This window comes from Lonchura striata, chromosome 6, assembly GCF_046129695.1.
Source record: "Lonchura striata isolate bLonStr1 chromosome 6, bLonStr1.mat, whole genome shotgun sequence".
Classification (NCBI taxonomy): domain Eukaryota; kingdom Metazoa; phylum Chordata; class Aves; order Passeriformes; family Estrildidae; genus Lonchura; species Lonchura striata.
The window spans coordinates 63,807,285-63,829,964 of NC_134608.1; the positions used below are offsets into that span (position 1 = coordinate 63,807,285).

The 22,680-nt window shown below is 52.7% G+C and overlaps 2 protein-coding genes across 2 annotated transcripts in view; both read left to right on the forward strand.

Moving 5' to 3' along the window:
* The window catches only part of LOC144246546 (uncharacterized), a 972,872-nt gene that overhangs the window by 314,483 nt on the left and 635,709 nt on the right, over positions 1-22,680 (forward strand). The window lies entirely within an intron of this gene.
* On the forward strand, positions 10,940-11,872 carry LOC144246364 (olfactory receptor 14J1-like). The gene has a single exon (XM_077783749.1). The coding sequence runs from the start codon at positions 10,940-10,942 to the stop codon at positions 11,870-11,872; it is 933 nt and encodes a 310-aa protein (XP_077639875.1).

Sequence of the window (22,680 nt, forward strand, 5' to 3'; positions counted from 1 at the left end):
CTGCCTGGCCCACCCAGCCCAGCTCTGTGCTGGCCCTGGGCCACAGCAGCTCCCAGCAAGCAGGAGGCAAATGCATCTTGCCAAGAGTTCAAACACAGCAGACAGGGAAGATGTGAAAAGTGAGTGTGTAAAGGCCTTTTAATTCACAGCTCCCACAGAGAGCTTTGGGGCTCACAGATGGACAGAGATGGTTCTGCTCACCCCTCTGTCCAAAGGGGGGTAACACACGCTGCTGCAGGTGCTTTGGTTGGTTCCTGCAGGTCCAGGTGGATGCCAAACCAGCTCTTCACAGGCTTCTCCCTTGCCCTGCCCCTCTGCCAAGTGCAGCGGGCCTCAGGGACTGAAAGGAGCACAGAGAGCCAAAGGGGGACACTCGCACTTGCCTCACTGGGAGCTCCCTGGGAAGCACTTTCCTTGAGAAGCAAGCCCCTGTTCTCCAAATGCCTTTACCCAAATGTGCAGCTTTTCTGGCCAACACCAACACACCCTTAAGAAATGCTGGCAAGGCTGAAGGCCTTCATGTCCTTTCAGGACAGGCACTCCAGCTGTAGCTCCTATTCCCCCAAGTGTGTTTCCAGGTGGAGGTTCAGAGGTACAGCCCCAGGCCCTCTACAAGCACAAGCTGCTCACTGCCTCTTCACCTGCTTCAACTCCAGCCTGTGGTCACGGCAGCAAAACCAGGCTGTTCCTGGCCAGAGCCCAGAGCCCTGCTCCCGCAGGATGCTCTTGTCAGCACCTTCCAGGACTCTCCGCTGTGCATGCAGCGTTTTTCATGCCCGCTCCCAACAGGCTCTGGAAGGCAGAGCACAACCTGGCTGGCTCTGCCACCAGCACACCCCAAACACAGGCGGAGGAAGAAGCAGCAGGGGCTGTTTTGTGGCCATGCCCAAGAGAGACTGGAAGGTGCCCTCCCTCTGCTCTCACTTGGTTGGCTTTCTGACTGGCTCTGAGCCTGGGGCTCCTGGAGCCAGCTGGCATTTGCTCTGTGCACATGGGGGAGCTTCCAACAGCTTCTAACAGAAACCATTACTTCACCTACCAAAACCTGCCCATGCAAACCCAACAGACTTTCTTATCTATTTCCCACCTCCTCACTACACTAGGAATTTAATTCTAGTGACGATAATCATCAAGTGGTGACCAAGAGAGAAATTTAATATGTAAGTCTGCAGACACTGAAGTTCACACTACAGACTAAATGAAAAAATGCCTCAAACCTACTCATCGCAGAGACTAACTGCTGGCACATTTGTACATGTGCATTTATTCAATAAAACTAATTAATTAGTTGCAATGATTAGGCTGAATACTAATTTCGCACCAAGACCCTCCTGCTTTTGGACCCAATCCCAATTGAAAAGTATTATAATATCCATTACGTTTTTGGTAAAGACACATGCCTGATCTACATCCCACTGGAGCCACAGGTGGCACTGAATTTTAATGTTAAGGATTGGAACATACTACATTCCTGATCATGATTTAAATTGACAGCTCACACTTACTGCTTATGTGACAGCCCTCAGGTATCCAGCTGACACTACAGACTGTCTTTCCCAGGTTCAACACCTACACAAACAGGGAGATGGCCTCCCATCACATCTGCATATGTAAGATGGGCAAAATGAGAGAAAAATTTCCCTTTCTAGTATGAAATAAAGAGGAAAGCTGTCAGTCCTAACCCAGAGCTCTGCAGAAGGCTCTGTGGGGGAGCACCTGACGTTATTGAAGCTGTGTGCTCAGCCCAGAGCCCTGGAAAGATGGGATTGGCCTGGGTGCCTCAGCCTGTTTGGCGCTGGCTCTTGCACTGTTCTGGCCGTGCTGGTACAGCACTCACTGCTTGCCCAGCTTCCCTGCCATGTGTTGTACATGTTCCTGACCCATAAATCCTGTGAGACTATTGCTGATGGAATAGGGAGGAGTCACACTTTGAAAGAATCCTCTCCAGTTCCCCTTTGTTTGAACAGATGTACAACCTCGGCCATGCCTGGGAAGTGTTTCCTCACAGCCCGCAGTGCACCTTCCAATCCCTGGAAGTCTGAAGGGAGCACTAGGAATTCCAACATCCACTAATGCAGACAAGGAGTGAAATCCTTTCTTACCTGAAATGGGTAGGAAAATATATTGATACTGTGAAGAAAGTAACATTCCTTCCCAAAATGCTATGGGTTTGAGATTCAATGTTCAGTTTAGAAAGGTTTTGTCCCCATCACTGAAGTCCAGACTTCATCACTAAACATGCTGAGGCCCTTTTCTCAGCTTCTCTGCTCCACCCTTCTTGCCAGCACTGGATGGCAGTGTCAGACTCCACTTGACACAAACTCCTCTGTGTGCTCCCCTCCTGCTGAAGGAAAGCTCGTGCCAAACTGTTCCTTCCCTGCTTTCCAGCCACAATGTCCACAGCCTCCTTCTGAGACATCCTCCCCTAAATGTCTGTCCCTTCAGAGGAGCACACACACCTGGCTGTGCTTTGCACACAGGGTCTCTGTTTCTGTGGTGTTTGCATTTCAGCCTGTAAGGGGAGCACAGGGTGCAAGGAAAATGCCCGAGGCTAAAGATAACAGGAAGTCATCTGGTTGAAAACAAACAATTCTGAAAAGTTTATTCCTTTGCTTAAATCTATCTTATTAATGGAAGCCTAGTATTTATAACAATGAATACAGAGAGTATTTCTAATATCAATACAGAAACTATTTCTAACAATCAATACAGAGTATAACAGCCAATACAGAGATGATAGCAATCAAAAGAGAGTATTTCTAACAATCAGTACAGAGTATTTCTAACAATATAGGGTATATCTAACAATCAATACAGAGAGTATTTCTAGCAATCAATAGAAAGAGTATTTCTAACAATCAATACAGAGATTATAGCAATCAATACAGAATATTTAACAATCAATATACAGAAATAAGGATATTCTTAACCTAAGGAACTTAAAGAATTTCAAGCAGCAAGATTTTCTTACAGGAATGAAGTAATTTAAGAGGTAATTCAACAAATCTATCCACAAATGCTGGAAGATATCCTCCAGTTCTGCCCATGGAGATGCAAATGGCCCTGAGCAGTACAAGGGCTTTGTCAGGAAGGCCACTCCTTTCCAGGCTTTCCCCAGGAGCCCCAGGTCAATCTCTTCTTCTCTGTGCTCCCCTCTGGCTCCATTCCTACGCTGCCTCCAGATCATGAATGTGGCAGGGACAGCCAAGCAAACCACCGTGCATGTGTGACAATGGATCTTTCCTTCCAGTTCCCACAGAGGCCATGCCAGACACTCCTGTCTGGCTTCCAGGTCTGCAATTTCCTCCTCCAAGTGCAGCTGGTGCTGCCGAAGGTTTACTTCCCTCTCCTTCATCCTCTGGACAATTCCTTTATCATCCTCAGGAGAAATCCCATTTTTTCCAGGGGGCTGGTTGATGCTGACAATGGCCATCAGCACCAGGTACCTACAGAAGATTCCTTCAGCCATGGCTGATCCTTCCCTGAAAGAGAAAGAAAGGAGGACAGAGCCAAGATCCAGACTATATTGCCTCGGGAAGAGACAGGAAAGAGGCTCGCCCCTGGCAGGAAGGCTCTGGCCAGCCCTGCAGAAAGGCTGGAGGCCAGAGGTGCTCCTCAGGGCTCGCCTGCTGCTGCCAGTTCCAGTCCAGCTGCCCAAAGAGGCTCCATGAGCATGTGGTGAGGAGGAAGAGGAGGAAGGTGCGAGACACAGGGACATGAACCTGAGCAGCCAGGTTTGAGGAGAGAGAAGCTCAGCATTGCAGATGGCAGGAGAAACCAAGCCCAGTCCCCCAAGCAGGAGGAGGAGAAGAAGGGCCCCCCAGGCTGGCTGCAGGCAGACAATGGAGACCTTGCCCAAATGGGCTGGGGGTAGGGAATACACGGCCCTGCTTTCCAGCTACTCCCACCACTTCTGTCCCTGCCACTGCCTTGAGACAAAGCCCAATGAAATCCTGCTCAGCGTGGGCAAATGAGACCTTGAAGGACTTAGTGTCAGGTCAAGGCTTCCTTTCCCTCTCAAAGCCTTTCCCTTGGCAGCCTTGGGCAGGGGATTCATCCTCCCTCCCTCCTCCTTCCCACAGACCTGCTTGGAACCACTCCATGGGCACTTTCCATTCTCTGTGTCCGTCCTCAAGTGCAGTGCCAACCTGGGTCAGTCCTGGCTCTGTCCTGAGCTCCCAGGAGCTCGCAGGCTGAGATGGCAATGCTCAGCCACACCAGGGCCCTGCCCCTGCCAGCAGCACCCCCACAAGGAGCAGCAGCAGCAGCAGCAGCAGCAGCAGCAGCAGCAGCAGCAGCAGCTGCAGTCGCCTCTCAGCTGTTGGTGCCCCTGCACTGCAGCCCCTTCTGCTGGCACCAACGTTCCGTCATGGCCATGGAGACAGTCCTGAATCCATCCATGGGGTCACAGAGCCATGGAATCCCAGAGTTCCAGGTTCCTGGAATCCTAGAGTCATTGAATCCTGAGAACCACACTCAGAGGAGGAGGAGGAGGAAGAAGAGGAGGACGAGACAAGGAGGACGAAGAGGAGGTGGAAGATGAGGAGGAGGAATAGGAGGAGGAAGAGAGAGAATGAGGACAAGGAGGATGATGATGATGAGGAGAAGAACGAGGAGGAGGACAAGGAAGAGGATGAGCACAAGGAGAGGATGAGGAGGATGAGGAGGAGAAGGAAGATGAACAGGAGGAGGAGGAGGACAAGGAGGAGAATAAAGAAAAGGAGGAGGAGGAGGAGAAGGATGAGGAGGACCAGGAGGAAAAGGACGAGGAGGATGAGGACGAGCAGGATGCAGAGGAGGAGGAGAAGGAGGAAGATGAGGAGGAGGAGGAGGAGGAGAATGAGGATGAGGAGGAGGACGATGAGGAGGAGGAGGAGGATAAGGATGAGGAGGATAAGGAGGAGGAGGATGACGAGGAGGAGGAGGATGAGGATGAAGAAAAGGACAAGGAGGAGGAGGACCAGGAGGACAAGGAGGACAAGGAGGACAAGGAGGAGAAGGAGGAGAAGGATGAGGAAGACGAGGAGGAGGAGGAGGAATAGGAGGTGGAAGAGGATGAAAATGAGGATGTGGAGGAGGATGATGAGGAGAAGGAGGGTAAGGATGATCAGGACAAGGAGGAGGAGAAGGAGGGGGAGGACTAGGATGACAAGGAGGACAAGGAGGACGAGGAGGAGGAGGAGTAGGAGGACGAGTAAATGGAGGAGGAGGACAAGGAGGAGGAACAGGACAAGGAGGACGAGGAAGACCAGTAGGAGGAGGAAGAGGAGGAGGAGGGGGAGTAGGAGGACGAGGAGGACGAGGACGAGGATGAGGACGAAGACGAGGATGAGGACGAGGATGAGGACGAGGATGGGGATGAGAAGTAGGACGATGAGGAGGATGAGGAGGAGGAGGTGGAGGAGGGGTTGTTCAAAGAGCAGTTAAAGAATGAGGAGATGGGAACCTGTCCCCATGGAGAACCCATCTCCAGATGTGCTCCATGCCCTTAACAATGGCCCCTGGGGAAATGGAAACCCCCTGGCTGTGCACGGCTGCTCCCAATGTGCAAATACAGCCCTGGGCAGTGAGACTGGGACTGCCTGGGAAATTGTTCTGGGTGTGATGGCCCTGGCAGGGCCAGCCCAGAGGCTGCAGGGCTGGACCTTCATCCACTGGAATTAGTCAGGATAAATCAGAAGCAAATGAGAGTTAACAATGCAGGAACAGGAATCCAGATTCCTCCAGGACACTTTGGTTTGATAACTGCTCACTGGAGCTTGGCCTTGCAAAGTGCTCATGCCATGGGAGGAAGAACTGATTATCAAGGGAAAATTAAAGTAATTTAGTTAAACAATAGTGAACAAGATTGGATTATTCAAACCCATGTCAGGGTAGCACAATTACTAATATTGTCAGTGTTTAAAACAATTGGGAAAAAAGGATATCCACCTCAAATCACTGCTGTTGGTGGAGATAAAGGGTTTGGATCCAGCAGTGCTAATAATGGAGCCAGAGTGTGGCTCCAGAGGCCAAAAGGCCTCCCAAGGCAGCTGAAGGAACAGCTCCTGGGAAGGACAGCACTGTTTGAATCCTGAAACCTGGGCAGGAACGATGGGAATGTGTCCCTGCAGCCAAGTGCTCTGTGTGAGAACAGGTAGATATTACAGGAGATTGTTTTACACATCCTGCCAGACCAAATCCCCCTGTTTGCCCCAGTGAAAACTCATGACCTGGGCTCCATCTAGGATGGAGCCAGGGCCAGGCTCTTGTACTGCCCAAGGTGTATCCCTTGAAGGCCTTTAATAAATACCTGCTTTATTCCTTTAACACTGCCTAGCTCTGTTCTAGGCAGCCTCTCAAGGCATCACCACCAAACCAAGGGAGCATGGACCAGGTCTGGCTGGCTGGGCCTCCTGGGGAGCACCTGGCCACCTTGGCATGTCCAGGGCTGCTTCTCACCTGCCCTGAAGCCCTGGGGCTCTGGGCTCTCCTTCCAATGGGAGAGAACTCTCCTTCTCCTCCATGGGCCATGGCCAAAACTGGGATTCCTCCTCCAAAACTCTGTACATCCAAGGATAGCTCCCAAGTGAAAGCTGCCACGACAAACAGGTCTGGCTGCCCTTGGCCTCTTGGGAGCTGCCTCTAATCTGCTTTAGAAACGCTGGGACTTGGTGCTTTCCTTCCAATGAAAAGACTTGTCCTTCTTCTCAAGGTGACTGTGTTCAAAATTGAGATTCCTCCTCCCAAATTCTGTGTATGCAAGGATTCTTCCATGACAAAAGCTGCCATGAAGAACAGGTCTGGATGTCTCAGCCTCCCAGAAGCCACCTCTTTCTTCTTCTGCCTTTGAAACATTTTGGCTCTGTGCTTTCCTTCCTATGGAAAAACCTGTACTTCTCCAGGTGTCCATATCTGAAACTGGGATCCCACCTCTAAAATTCCCTACATCCAAGGGTTGCTCCCAGCCAAAATTTTCCAGAACTGACAACTCTGGCCAGCCTTGGCCTCTGGTGGCTGCCCCTGCCATACTGGGGCTCGGTTCTTTCCTTCCCATGGAGATCCCTGTGACACTGTGGGCACCTCATGGAACCAAGGGGATCATTGTGGCACCACTGGAGCCCATGGAACCAAGGGGCCATGGTGACACCGCGGGGCTTCATGGACCCAGAGACCATTATGACTCTGTGGGGCCTGATGGAACCATGAAGACCATTCTGACCCTTCAGGGCCTGGTGTCACCAAGGGGGCATTGTGACATCTCAGGGCCTCGTGGAAGCAAGGGATCATTGGGACATTGTGGGGCCCAATGGAACTGAGGGAACATGGACCAGGTCTGGCTGGCTTGGCCTCCCAGGGGCCACCTGACAGGTCTGGCTGATGTTGGAATGTCAAGGGCTGCCTGTCATCAGCTCCTGGAGCACTGGGGCTCTGTGCTCTTCTTTGTATGGGAAAGAACCGTCTGTCTTTTCAGATGCCCATTGCCAAAACTGACAGTCTGCCTAAAAAATTTCCTATATTCAAGGGTATCTCTAAGAACAAAATCTGGCAGCTCTGGCTGGCCTTGTCCTTAGGTGGTCACTTCTCATTTGCCCCTAAAACAGTGGGACTCTGTTTCTTCATTCCTATGGAAAAAAACTGGTCCTCATGACCAGGAACCATGGCCAAAATTAGAATTGGCCATCAAGCCCAGCCGGAGTCAAATAGCCATCTGTAGACCCAGGGGGAGATATTGACTCTGCCAGAGCTGCCATCCTCCCTCCAGTGAGAGAAAAGGACACAGGGCAGGAACACAGAGGAGCAACATGAACACACCGAGGTCAGGGAAGAGGAAGTTGAGTCCCAGATGGGAGGGATGAGGAGATGCCTTGATCTTGGGGCTGAAATCCTCTGGTAAAGCTATGGAGAAGGATGTCATGGATACATCAGACTCTCTTTTTCCCTATAAAACATTGAAAACTATGGGGAGATGACTTGTTCAGCAAAGACCTCCATGCTAAAGTAAGCAAATGTTGAAGTAGCTGTGATCCCATGAGAAGTCTGAATATTGAAAGAGAGAAGAGTTATGAGACCCTGTGCCCTCAGGGAGAGAAGAAGACCTCTGTTCCCAGAGCTGAAGATGATTTCAGAAATAGATGAAGAGATCCTTTGCCCTTAAACAGCTCATCTTTAAACTAATACCCCATAAGTTGGCATGGCCGCTAAACAGAGCTGTGGGAAAAGCTGTGAAAACATGGGAGTGACCTCACAATTGAAGATTTTTCCAGGCAGTGGTTATTCATGGAAATGAAAAGCCATGAGATAACTGTTTTCTTGTGGACAATTCTCCATAACATTAACAAGAGGTACTTCTCTCCTGATGTGAACTGAAGAAACATTAAAATATTCTAGAGGTGGTAAACTGACTGAAAATTTCAGGTTTTGTCTCTACATTGTCAGGTTGTATGGAGAGAGGATGTGTTCTGAAAGTTTTGTTCATATTCTTATAACTCTTTCATTTAGTTACTGCTAATAAACTTTTCTTTACACTCTTTTAAAGTTTTGAGCCCACTTTGCCTTTCTCCTAATCCTATCTCGCAGCAGGAAATGAGTAAGTATATTCTAGTGTGTGCACTGGTAATTAGCCAGCACTGAACCCACCACACTAATTGATGCGTTGACTGAGAAATATCAAATAGGCAAACGAAAACTACCATAGAAATCTTCCTGATGAACTGCCGCAGACAAGAGGGAAATCGAGGCACAGCCATGGTTTGTCAGGACTTGCTTGATCCTAATGAGCCCCATGGTGCATTTGGACCTGAGTCCTGGAACCTCAGGGCCTGAGAGGAGATTGCACAAACCCTTCCAGGAGGCAAAAGTCAGAAAAAAACCCCAAAGTTTCTCGAGGTCTTAATGGGACCCACTGAGGTCCATCCCCAACACAGGCTCCTCATGGATGCCTAGGAGGAGAGTATTGGAGGCCAGGATGGCACAAAAACCTCTCAGAGACTCCAAATGGCACAAAAACCTCTCAGTTTTGGAAGAAGAATTCAAAGAACCTCACAAAATTTGAGTATCTCAGAGTATTAATGAACCCCACTGAGTGTCAGTACAAAGCTCTCAAGGGACACATTAAAGCAGATAATTGGGGCAATGATTGCACAAGCCTCTCACAGAGTCTGTAACAAAAGTGAAACACCAATTACCTTAAAAAACTGAAGTACCTTGAAGCATTAATGAGCCCCACTGAGTGCTGTGACTGACAAAGACTCTGCAGGGACTAATTAAAGCAGTTAATTGGAGGCCAGGATTGCACAAAGCTCTAAGAGATTCCAAGGCAAAAGCAAAAGCCAGAGTCCTTTGAAAAACCTGCAGTCCCTGGCAGCATGAAGGAGCCCCCAGGGCCATTCCTGACCAAGGCTCCCCAGGGACTCCTTCCAGCAGATCCTTGAGGCCACTGGGATGTGGGCTAGGGGGGGATGCTGAGGGCAGGACCAGGGGCTGACAGTGCCCAGCCTGGCTGGGGCTGTGCCAGGAGGCCCCAGGGCCTCAGGACAAGGTGTCTCCTCACAGCCCTTGGTGGCACAGACCCTGCTGTGCCCCAGGGCACCAAGACTTGGCTTCTCTTTGTCCCCACCTGGCATCAGTGCCTCCAGTTCTCTGCTCGGCCTGGGGCCTGGGGACACTTTCTCAGTCGTGTCCCTCAGTGGGACCCATTAAAAGTCCAAAAAACTTTGGAGTTGGATTATGACTTGGAGTTCTGCAGAGGTTTCTGCAGCTCCCTCCCAGGGCCTGATGTTCAGGGCTAAGCACAAAGCCCCAGAGGTTCATTAAAGTCCTTGTGCTGTGTCTGTGCTGCTGAGCTGGGTCAGGGTCCTGGCACAGAGGGTGATGCTGGTAACCAAGCAGAGCTTCAAAAGCACATTGCTCTTGCTGAGCAGCTCTTCTCCCAGCCCAGCAGGGCTGGGGCACTGCCTGCAGCCAGCGCGGGCACAGCACAGAGGCACAGAGAGCTTCAATCAGTCAGGGCTGGGAAGGGGCTGAGAAGTGCCTGGGGCAGAATCACTGCCAGCCCTTGGCACAGGAACCTCTGGCTGCAGGACAATGCAGCTGCAGCTCCTGGAGAGATCTCCTAAAGCTGGAACATGCCAATGCTCACAGACCCTGTGAGTGCATTCTCTGCTCATCTCCTGTGCAGAGCAGCCAGGGGTGCCCAGGGCTGTCCTGCAGAGCAGGGTCCTGCAGCCCAGGACGCTGTGCTGGGCCAGGGACTCTGCTGCCTGTCAGGGACAGCTCTCAGCTGGCTGAGGAAGCTGCTCCCAGTGCTGAGGGAAAAGATCTGGGGGGAAGGATACAGCTCATAATGATTGGAAGTGTTCTCCTTGTGTGGTGAAGATGCTGCATTGTTCAGGACTGCTCCCAGCACAACAATTAACTGCAGAATATTTCCCAGCAGATTATACAGGGAGCACAGCAAGGCATGGGCTGCATAAAAGGGAAAATCCTGTTTTTTTTAATGTACTGCTCTGTGTTGCCTGGAATGGAAATTTCCCATACATATTAATCTCTCACTTCATGTTAAGAAAAATAAACAAGCTTTTCCTGAGATCTGAATAAACCAGGTAGTGACAGAAATCAGGACAGGGTCCCTTAGAGGCAGCATCAGTGCCACTTTTCCAGCCTCCTCAGGATTTCTCTGATGTTGTCATCAGAGACTGGAGAGAAAGAGCTGGCCCTGGGCAGTGCCAGTTCTGGGAGGTGTTTGCAGGGCAGAGCTGAGCCCCCAGGGCTGGACTGGGCTCTGGCAGCTCTGGCCAGGCCCATCCCTGGGCACAGGGACAGCTCCAGGACACAGAGCCCTGGGCAGGCAGTGGGGAAAAAAATGCCCCCAGGCTGTGCTGGGATATTTAAAGACCTTTCCACACCTAACTACTCCATGATTACTTTTCTTACAGGTCCTCATGCCAAGACACCACAGATGTCCAACAGCAGCTCCATCAGCCACTTCCTCCTGCTGGCACTGGCAGACACGCGGCAGCTGCAGCTCCTGCACTTCTGCCTCTTCCTGGGCATCTCCCTGGCTGCCCTCCTGGGCAACGGCCTCATCATCAGCGCCGTAGCCTGCGGCCACCACCTGCACACGCCCATGTTCTTCTTCCTGCTCAACCTGGCCCTCAGCGACCTGGGCTCCATCTGCACCACTGTCCCCAAAGCCATGCACAATTCCCTCTGGGACACCAGGAACATCTCCTACACAGGATGTGCTGCTCAGCTCTTTTTCCTTCTGTTCTTCCTTGGAACAGAGCTTTCCCTCCTGACCATCATGTGCTATGACCGCTACGTGTCCATCTGCAAACCCCTGCACTATGGGACCCTCCTGGGCAGCAGAGCTTGTGCCCACATGGCAGCAGCTGCCTGGGCCAGTGCCTTTCTCAATGCTCTCATGCACACAGCCAATACATTTTCCCTACCCCTGTGCCATGGCAATGTCCTGGGCCAGTTCTTCTGTGAAATCCCACAGATCCTCAAGCTCTCCTGCTCCAAGTTTTATCTCAGGGAACTTGGGCTTCTTGTGGTTACTGGTAGTTTATCATTGTGTTGTTCTGTGTTCATTATTTTCTCCTATGTGCAAATCTTCAGGGCTGTGCTGAGGATCCCCTCTGAGCAGGGACGGCACAAAGCCTTTTCCACCTGCCTCCCTCACCTGGCCGTGGTCTCTCTGTTTGTCAGCACTGGTGTATTTGCCTACCTGCAGCCCCCCTTAAAGTCCTCCCCATCCCTGGATCTGTCCCTGTCAGTTCTGTACTCAGTGGTGCCTCCAGCCCTGAATCCCCTCATCTACAGCCTGAGTAACCAGGAGCTCAAGGCTGTAGTGAGGAGACTGATGACTGGATGGTTTCAGAAACATTAAATAGCTGGCCAATTTCTGCAAATCACTTGTAATAAAAGTAATCTTTGATACTAATTGTTGGTTTCATTATAGAGGTGCTTTTTTACTTTGTTTTAGGTTTTTGAGATTGCCCACAAAAAAGTATCATTGTTTGTGCCATTTCTCATTTTGTTACTTCCACCTTCCCTGTGCCCACAAACTGTGTCAATGAGGGGTTGAACTCTTGGTGGATTTAAGGAACTAAATTATCTCCCAGCACAGTTTTCTGCAGAGATGCCCTTTTGCTGCATTCTCTGGAGCTGCAGCAGCAATGTCTGTGTGCAGAGCTGGGGCAGATCAGTGCTGGCACAGCAGCTCTGCTCCTGCTGGCCACACCATTCCTGATCCAGGCCAGGAGCCATTGGCCTTCTTGGCCACCTGGGCACACTGCTGGCTCATGTCCAGCCTGCTGTCCATCAGTCCCTGCAGGTCCCTTTCTGCCTGGCTGCTGTCCAGCCCCTCTGTCCCCAGCCTGTAGCGCTGCAGGGGTTGTTGTGGCCAAAGTGCAGGACCCAGCACTGGGACTTGTTAAACCTCACCTTGTTGGATTTGGGCCCTGGATCCAGACTACCCTGGACTCTCTGCAGAGCCCTCCTACCCTCCAGCAGATCCACACTCCTATCCAGCTTGGTGTCATCTGCAAAGATGTCCTTGGTTCCAAGGGGCCCCTCAGCGTCAAAATGTCCCTTTGGTTACACCAGGCCCTGCACTGTCACACTGGTCTCCTTGGTTCCATGGGCCCCAAAATGTGACAATGGACTCCTTGGTTCCATGGGGCTTCACAGTGTCACAATGTTCTTGTTGGTGCCACAGTTCCACAGTGGCCCCTTGGTTCCATGGGGCCCCATGGTGTCACAAAGGCCCCATGGTCACATGAGGTCCCACACTGTCACAATGCTCTCTGTGGTTCCACAAGTCCCCTCAGTGTCACAATGGACTCCTTGTTTCCACGAGGCCACACAGTGTCACAAGGGCCTTCCAGATTCCCTGAGGCCCCAGAGTGTCACAGTGGCCCCTTGGTTACACAAGGTCCTGCAGTGTCACAATGTCCCCTTGGTCCCATGAGGCCCCGCAGTGTCAGAAGGGCCCCTTGGTTCCCCTGGGCCCTGGACTCTCCCAATGCTCTCCTTGGTTTGGCAGTGTCACAGTGGTGAAACCCCTCGGTCACACGAGGCCCCGCAGTGTCACCATGGCCTCTGTGGTTCCACCAGGACCCAGTGTCACGGGGACTCCCTGGTTCCATTTGGCCCCAGAGCACCACAATGGAGCCCTGGTTCTATGGGGCTGCACAGTGTCACCATGGTCCTCTTAGTTCCACGAGGCCCTGCAGGGTCACAATGGCCCCAGAGTGTCCCAATCATCACAGAATGACAGAATCAAATAGGCTGGAAAAGACCTTTGGGATCATCAAGTCCAGGCAATGTCCTAATACCGCCTTGTCACTCAGACCATGCCACTGAGTGCCACTGGAGAGGGACAGTGACTCTGCCACCTCCCCCCTGGCCTGCCCATTCCAATGCCCTCTCACCCTTTCTGTGAAGAACTTCTTCCTCTTGTCCAGCCTAATCCTCCCCTGGTGCAGCTGAAGGCTGTGTCTTCTTGTCCTGCCCTCCAGCAGATCCACACTCACACCCAGCTTGGTGTCACCTGCAAATTTGGGGATGGTGAGCTCGATCCCCTCCCCCAGATCATCGGTGAAGATGTTAGACAGGACTGGGCCCAACACAGATCCCTGGGGACAGTGCCAGGGACTGGACACCAGCTGGGTGCAGCACCATCCCCACCCCTCTCTGGGCCCAGCCTCCAGCCAGCTCTTCCATCTCCCAGCCAGGAGGGAACCTGCCCAAGCCGTGGGCTGCAGCTTTTCCAGGGAATGCTGTCAGAGACAGTGTCCAAGGCTCTGCTGAAGTCCAGATGGACACATCCACAGCCTTTCCCACACCCACAGGTGCGTTACCTGGTTATAAAAGAAGATCAGGTTGCTCAGGCAGGACTTGCCCCTCTTAAATCCACGCTGGCTGGCTCTGACCCCTCGGCCATCCTGTGGGTGCCCTGTGGTGGCTCTCAAGGTGATCTGTTCCATAACCTTGCCGGGCACCGAGGTCAGGCTGGCAGGCCTGGAGCTCCCCAGATCCTCCTTCCAGCCCTTCTTGGGGATGGGCTCCCACTGGCACCTCCAGTGCTCTGGGACCTCCCTGGTGAGCCAGGACTGATGGTAAATGATGGAAAGCAGCTTGGGGAGCTCATCCACCAGCTCCCTCATCCCCCTAGGATGGATCCCATCCCATCCACCTGTGAGCATCTGAGTGGCTCAGTAGGTCAGCAGCTGCTTTCTCCTGGATTACAGGGAGCTGTTCTGCTCCCTGTGCCCATCTACTAGCTCAGGAGAAAGCTTGTCCTGAGGACAACCTCTCCATAAAATGAAAATTGAGACATACAAGGTATTAAGTAGTTTGGCCTTTTCCTTTTCTTTAGTTACTCTAATCTCCACTTCATCCAATAAAGAGTAGAATTCCCCTTATACCACGTTTTGCTATTAACTTATTCATAGACAACTTTTTTATTATTTTTCACAGAAGTGGCCAGGTTAATCTCTAATTGAGATTTCACCTCTTTCCTTTTTTTTTTCCTACATTACCTAACAACATCCTTAAACGCTTGCTAAGTTGCCTGACCTTCTGCCCAAAGTTGATGCACCCTCTTCTTTCCCCTAAGTTCCCACAAAAGCTCCATGGGCAGCCAGGACAGTCATTTTCCTCACCAGCTCATCTTTTGCCACACTGGGATGGGCTGCTCCTTCCCCCTTAAGATAGTCTTGAACTATGTCCATCCTTCCTGGACTCCTTTGTTTTTAAGGGCTGTTTCCCATTAAAAAATCAGTACCTGGAATTGTTTGAGTTGTATTGCCCCCACTCCAGGATGAGCATCCTGATACAAGAACTTAATTGTGTTTATATCTATCACAGAACCATGTTTGTCTAAAATTAATTTTAGTATGGAAATCACTTGTGGATGCTGGACTCATTAGACACTTCTGGGATGTTGCACATAGCTCAGGGAAGAGCGTGATTGTTATTAAATTGTGTCCTGTTCATCCATGGTCTGTTGGCCATGAAGAGAAACTTTCTGTGCCTCTGAGCCTCACCAGTACCTGTTCAGGCATCTTGAACAAATGTTTATGAGCTTTTGTAAATGAATTCCTGAAGTGAAGAGCTCAAGAAAGAAGAGGCATCTGGAGCAGTAAAAATCATCAGCAACCCCCAAGTGACTGAGGATCCATCCCCATCAGGGCAGCAATGAGCAGAAATGGGCACAGCTTTGTGGCTGCCCCAGCTCTGGGATGGGCCCTGGGCCTGGAGCAGGAGCAGCTCTGGAGGGCCCCAGGGCCGGGGCTCTTGTGCTGGCCTGGGCAGATGGGATGGCAGGAGGGGCTGCAGAGCTCTCAGCACCTCAGGCAGAGGGGAGCAGGGCAGCCAGGGAGCTCCTTTGGCCTTGGCCAAGCCCCTTCCCCCATGGTGGGGCTGAGTCCTGGCTGAGCTGCAGCTGCTGCTGTGCCCTTGGCAGGGGCTGAGGCCGTGGGGCAGTGCCCAGAGCAGCCTGGGCTGAGCAGAGCTGTGGGGCCAGAGCCGGCTGGGCTGTGCTGGGGAGAGGCCCTTGGTGCTGCCCAGAGCTCAGGGCAGCTGGCAGAGCTGGCAGGGAGCTGGGCTGGGCTGGGAGAGCCTGGCACAGAAACCATCAGTGTCCATCTCAGCCTGGCTGAGCGGGCAGGGGCAGGACTCAGCCCAGGCCTTGTGGGGCAGGGCCAGCGCCTGGGCAGGCATTGAAAACAGGCAAGAGCCCCAGAGAGGAGGCTGCTCTGTGCCCTTGGGGCATGGACAGAGCAGGGAGGGGCCCAGGACATTTGTCAGCGCCAGCCTCTGTCTGTGCCAGCCCTGGGCAGCCCTGGCTGCTGAGCCCAGCTCTGCCCTGGGCTGAGTTTGGCTGTGGCCCAGCTCCATCCTCCTGCGGGGCTCAGGGCCTGTTCCCGGCCATGGCCAGCCCTGGCCGCCTCTCTGCTGGCCCCGAGGCCGGCAGAGCCCGGGCAGGGCTGTCTGTGCAGCCCCACAGGTGCCACGGGCTCGGCAGGAGCTGGCAGAGGCTGCCCAGCAGGGAGGCCATGGGGCACAGAGCCCCAAGGCTGCCCAGGGCCCCACGGCACAGGGGCCGTTCCCAGCCGCAATGCTCCTGTCCTGGGCTGGGCTGCACAGGGGCTGTGGCACCATGGCTGGGCCAGCACAGGGCCACCGAGGGGCCACGCAGCCGCTGCCGGGGCTGGCAGCAAGGCTGGGCACAGACAAGGAATTGCTGAGCATGGCCTGCGCTGGCCAGGGCTGCCTGTGCCCAAGGCAGAGCTCAGCTGCCCTTGGGGCTGCAGGAACACTCAGGAGCCCAAAGAGCCTCCATGGCTGTGCTGGAGACCAAGGCTGGAGCAGGGAAATGCAGGGCTGCTGTGCCATGGGGAGGGCATGGAATTCCAGCACACACCTCAGCTCTCTGATGGTCCCGGCACCGTGCTGGGCCCTGTTCCAGACTGGAGCAGAGCAGATGTTGATGGCACAGGAGCCCTGCGGGGCTGGCAGGGACCTGCAGCTTGCAAGGTGCTCTGCTCTCCCTCAGCTCCTCTCTGAGAGATCCAGTCCCAGCTTGGCACCTCAGGGCACAAGTGGCACTGCCTGTTCATGGGCACACAGCTGATGTCTGCCTGGAAAGGGGCCCAGGTGTTAATACTCATACATTTCATGTTATGGAATCAAATTTTTATTATCTGGGTTACTTCAGTACTTTTAAGAAATGGCAAAGTTTTCCCACCTGGAACAGGAATTTCCTAGAAGTGTAGTGTTGGCAGGAGGAGAAATACTGACATTGCCTTCTACTTGTGTCACCAATATTCAGTTTATTATTTCCTCTCCCTCTTCCTTCAGGCGTTTCCAGCTCTCCTGTTTAAATGGCCATGTCTAAGGTCATCACTAGTCCAACTGGATTTATGTCCTTCCTGCTGCTCCCAGATTTCCTTCACCAGATGGTTTCTGGTCATTAAAGTGCCTCTCAACTGACTGGCTTCATGCTTTGAGCTTCCAGAAGTTGCCCAGTCTTTCAGAGGTTAATATAAATACCATATCAGTCAACATCCTTATTGTGCTTATATATATCAAAGAACTACCTTTTCTTATGTCTTTATCCGAAGCTGTTCCTGTACAGAAATGCCTTGGGTGTGGGGGACATGTCAGATGCTGCAGGGACATCCCAGAGAGATGAGGGAAGAGCTGTGATGGTTATTAAACTGTTCAAATGTTCAACTTGTGTTTGTTGGCAAGAAACCTTTCTGTGCCTCCGAGTGTCACCAGTCCCTGAGCCCAAAGGACACAAACCTGATGAGTTGTGGTTCCCACTGCCGGGGCACTTGTGTTGGAGGGTGCCGTGGGAGACAAGACTCATGCTATCATGATCATCAAGTCTCAGTTTATTGTGACAGATTACACAGTTTATATATGTTCATTAATTAGCTCATACATATTGCAAAAGCCAAGCTCATGATTGGTTGCTATGTGACTTGTACTGTTATTTTAAAAGTATCTTTGTGTTTGATACTTGCCTGTCCAGCTGGCCTTGCAGTTAGAAGGGCTTAGCACTTCTTTGTTCTTCTCTATCTACTTCTACATACCAAGCAGTTTCAATATCCTGCTTTCTGCACACCATCTGCTCTTCAGGGTCATGCGAACCTTGCAGCAGTCACGTAGCCCACCCTACTTGGATTAATTTTACAGCATCATGTCCCCTGTTGTACAACCATTCCTCTGCCAACCTCTCTTCAGACAAGGACAAGGAGGATGATGAGGATGAGGAGGAGGAGGACAACGAGGAGGAGGAGGAGGAGAAGAAGGATGAGGACGAGGATTAGGAGGAGAAGGATGAAGATAAGGAAAAGGATGAAGATGCAGAGGACAAGGAGGACGAGGAGGTCGAGGAGGAGGAGGAGGAGGAGGAGAAGGAGGACGACGAGGACGAGGAAGAGGACGAGGACGAGGACGAGGAGGAAGAGGACGAGGAGGAGGACGAGGAGGAGGACGAGGAGGATGACGAGGACGACGAGGAGGACGACGAGGAGGACGAGGAGGAGGACGACGAAGAAAAGGTGGAAGATGAGGAGGAGGAATAGGAGGAGGAAGAGAGAGAACGAGGACAAGGAGGACGAGGAGGAGGAGGTCGAGGAGGAGGAGGAGGAGGAGGACGACGACGAGGACGAGGACGAGGACGAGGACGAGGACGAGGACGAGGAAGACGAGTAGGAGTACGAGGAGGAGGACGAAGAGGACGACAAGGACAACGAGGAGAAGGACGAGGAGGAGGACGAGGAGGAGGACGAGGAGGACGACGACGAAGAAAAGGTGGAAGATGAGGAGGAGGAATAGGAGGAGGAAGAGAGAGAACGAGGACAAGGAGTATGATGATGAGGAGGAGGAGAACGAGGAGGAAGAGGAGAATGAGAATGAGGAAGAGGAGGAGGAGGAGAACAATGACAAGGAGGATGAGGAGGGGGAGGAGAAAGAGGGGGAGCAGGAGGAGGAAGAGGAGGAGGAGGAAGATGACAAGGACTAGGGCAAGCACAAGGAAGATGAGGAGGAGGAGGAGGAGGAGGAGAATGAGGATGAGGACGACAATGAGGAGGATGAGGAGGATAAGGATGCGGAGGATAAGGAGGAGGAGGATGAGGAGTAGGACAAGGATGAGGAAAAGGACGAGGAAGAGGAGGACAAGGAGGACGAGGAGGACGAAGAGGACAAGGAGGAGGAGGATGAGGAAGACGAGGAGGAAGAAGAGGAATAGGAGGATAAAGAGGATGAGAATGAGGATGTGGAGGAGGACAAGGAGGAGGAGGACGAGGAAGACGAGGAGGAGGAGGAGGAGGAGGACGATGAGGAGGACGAGGAGGACGAGGAGGAGGACGAGGAGGAAGATGAGGAGGACGAGTAGAACGAGGAGGAGGACGAGGAGGATGAGGAGGAGAAGGAGGAGGACGAGGAGGAGGACGAGGAGGAGGACGAGGACAACGACAACGATGACGACGACGACGACAACGAGGACAAAGAGGAGGTGGAAGATGAGGAGGAGGAACAGGAGGAGGAAGAGAGAGAACGAGGACAAGGAGGATGATGATGAGGAGGAGGACAACGAGGAGGAAGAGGAGAATGAGGATGAGGAGGAGGAGGAGGAGGAGGAGGACAATGACAAGGAGGATGAGGAGGGGGAGGAGAATGAGGAGGAGCAGGAGGAGGAAGAGGAGGAGGAGGACGACAACAAGGACTAGGGCAAGCACAAGGAAGATGAGGAGGTGGAGGAGGAGGACAAGGAAGAGGAGGAGGCAGAGAAGCATGAAGAGGAGAAATAGGAGGAGGAAGAGAGAGGACAAGGACAAGGAGGATGATGAGGATGAGGAGGAGGAGGACAACGAGGAGGAGGGGGAGGAGAAGAAGGATGAGGACGAGGAGGAGAAGGATGACGATGAGAAAAAGGATGAAGATGAAGAGGACAAGGAGGAAGAGAAGGAGGAGGAGGAGGAGGAGGAGAAGGAAGATTAACAGGAGGAGGACGAGAAAAAGGAGGAGAATAAAGAGGATGAGGACAAGGATGAGGAGGACCAGGAGGAGAAGGACGAGGAGGATGAGAATGAGCAGGATGGGAAGGATGAGGAGGAGGAAGAGGAGGAGGAGGAGGAGGACGAGGACGAGGACGAGGAGGACGAGGAGGACGAGGATGAACAGGAGGAGGAGGAGGAGGAGGAGGATGAGGACGAGGAGGAGGAGGAGGACGAGGAGGACGACGAGGAGGAGGACGAGCAGGAGGACGAGGAGGAGAACGAGGAGGAGGACGAGGAGGAGGAGGAGGACGACGACGACGACAATGACGACGAAGAGGAGGTAGAAGATGAGGAGGAGTAATAGGAGAAGGAAGAGAGAGAACGAGGACAAGGAGGATGATGAGGAGGAGGAGGAGAACGAGGATGAAGAGGAGAATGAGGATGATGAGGAGGAGGAGGACAATGACAAAGAGGATGAGGATGGGGAGGAGAAAGAGGAGGAGCAGGAGGAGGAAGAGGAGGAGGAGGAAGATGACAAGGACTAGGGCAAGCACAAGGAAGATGAGGAGGAGGAGGAGGAGGACAAGGAAGAGGAGGAAGCAGAGAAGCATGAAGAGGAGGAATAGAAGGAGGAAGAGAGAGGACAAGGACAAGGAGGATGATGAGGATGAGGAGGAGGAGGACAGCGAGGAGAAGGAGGAGGAGAAGAAGGATGAGGACGAGGACGAGGAGGAGAAGGATGAGGATGAGGAAAAGGATGAAGATGCAGAGGACAAGTAGGAGGAGGAGGAGGAGGAGAAGGAAGATGAACAGGAGGAGGAGGAGGACAAGGTGGAGAATAAACAAAAGGAGTACAAGGATGAGGAGGACCAGGAGGAGAAGGACGAGGAAGATGAGGATGAGCAGGGTGGGGAGGATAAGGAGGAGGAAGAGGAGGAAGATTAGGAGGAGGAGAAGGAGGAGAATGAGGATGAGGAGGACAATGAGGATGACGAGGATAAGGATGTGGAGGATAAGGAGGAGGAGGATGAGGAGGAGGACAAGGATGAGGAAAAGGACGAGGATGAGGAGGACGAGGAGGACAAGGAGGACAAGGAGGAGGAGGACGAGGAAGACGAGGAGGAGGAGGAGAAATAGGAGGATAAAGAGGATGAGAATGAGGATGTGGAGGAGGACAAGGAGGAGGAGGACGAGGAAGATGAGGAGGAGGAGGAGGAATAGGAGGATAAAGAGGATGAGAATGAGGATGTGGAGGAGGACAATGACGAGGATGAGGAAGACAAGGAGGAGGAGGAGGACAAGGAGGAGGACGAGGAGGAGGACAAGGAGGACGAGGAGGAGGAAGAGGAGGAGGAGGAGGACGAGGACGACGAGGAGGACAAAGATGAGGAGGAGGAAGACGAGGAGGAGGAGGAGGATGAAGACGAGGAGGACGAGGACGAGGAGGATGAGGAGGACGAGGAGGACAAGGGGAAGGAGAACGAGGAGGACGAGGAGGAGGAGGAAGAGGAGGAGGAGGGGGAAGAGGAGGAGGAGGACGATGAGGAGGAGGACGAGGAGGAGGACGAGGAGAAGGACGAGGAGGAGGACAAGGAGGACGACGAGGAGGACGATGACGAAGAGGAGGTGGAAGATGAGGAGGAATAGGAGGAGGAAGAGAGAGAACGAGGACAAGGAGGATGATGAGGAGGAGGAGGAGAACGAGGAGGAAGAGGAGAATGAGGATGAGGAGGAGGAGGAGGACAATGACAAAGAGGTTGAGGATGGGGAGGAGAAAGAGGAGGAGCAGAAGGAGGAAGAGGAGGAGGAGGAAGATGACAAGGACTAGGGCAGGCACAAGGAAGATGAGGAGGAGGAGGACAAGGAAGAGGAGGAGGCAGAGAAGCATGAAGAGGAGGAATAGGAGGAGGAAGAGAGAGGACAAGGACAAGGAGGATGATGAGGATGAGGACGAGGAGGAGAAGGATGAGGATGAGGAAAAGGATGAAGATGAAGAGGACAAGGAGGAGGAGGAGGAGGAGGAGGAGAATGAAGATGAACAGGAGGAGGAGGAGGAGGACAAAGTGGAGAATAAAGAGGAGGAGGACAAGGATGAGGAGGACCAGGATGAGAAGGACGAGAAGGATGAGGATGAGCAGGATGGGGAGGACGAGGAGGAGGAAGAGGAGGAAGATGAGGAGGAGGAGAAGGAGGAGAATGAGAATAAGGAGGACAATGAGGAGGATGAGGAGGATAATGATGCAGAAGATAAGGAGGAGGAGGAGGAGGATGAGGACAAGGATGAGGAAAAGGATGAGGATGAGGAGGACAAGGAGGATGAAGAGGATAAGTAGGACAAGGAGGAGGAGGATGGGGAAGACGAGGAGGACGAGGAAGGCGAGGACGAGGAGGAGGAATAGAATAAAGAGGATGAGAATGAGGATGTGGAGGAGGACAATGAGGAGGAGGAGGAGTAGGAGGAGGAGTAGGAGGAGGACGAGGAGGACGAGGAGGATGAGGAGGACGAGGAGGAGGAGGAGGAAGAGGAGGAGGACGAGGAGGACGAAGAGGAGGAGGAGGATAAGGAGGAGGACAAGGACGAGAACGTCCTCCTTGTCCTCTGTGTCTTCATCCGTTTCCTCATTCTCATCCTTCTCCTCCTCATCCTCATCCTTCTTCTCCTCCTCCTCCTCCTCGTTGTCCTCCTCCTCCTCATCCTCATCATCCTCCTTGTCCTTGTCCTCTCTCTTCCTCCTCCTATTCCTCCTCTTCATGCTTCTCTGCCTCCTCCTCTTCCTTGTCCTCCTCCTTACCCTCATCTTCCTTGTGCTTACCCTAGTCCTTGCTGTCTTCCTCCTCCTCCTCTTCCTCCTCCTGCTTCCCCTCTTTTTCCTCCCCATCCTCATCCTCCTTGTCATTGTCCTCCTCCTCCTCCTCCTCCCCTCATTCTCCTCTTCCTCCTCGTTCTCCTCCTCCTCATCATCATCATCCTCCTTGTCCTCATTCTCTTTATTCCTCCTCCTCTTCCTCCTCCGCATCTTCCACCTCCTCTTCGTCGTCGTCGTCCTCGTCCTCGTCCTCGTCCTCCTCCTCGTCCACCTCGTCCTCCTCCTCCTTGTCCTCCTCCACATCCTCATTCTCATCCTCTTTATCCTCCTATTTCTCCTCATCCTCATCCTTTTCCCCATCCTTGTCC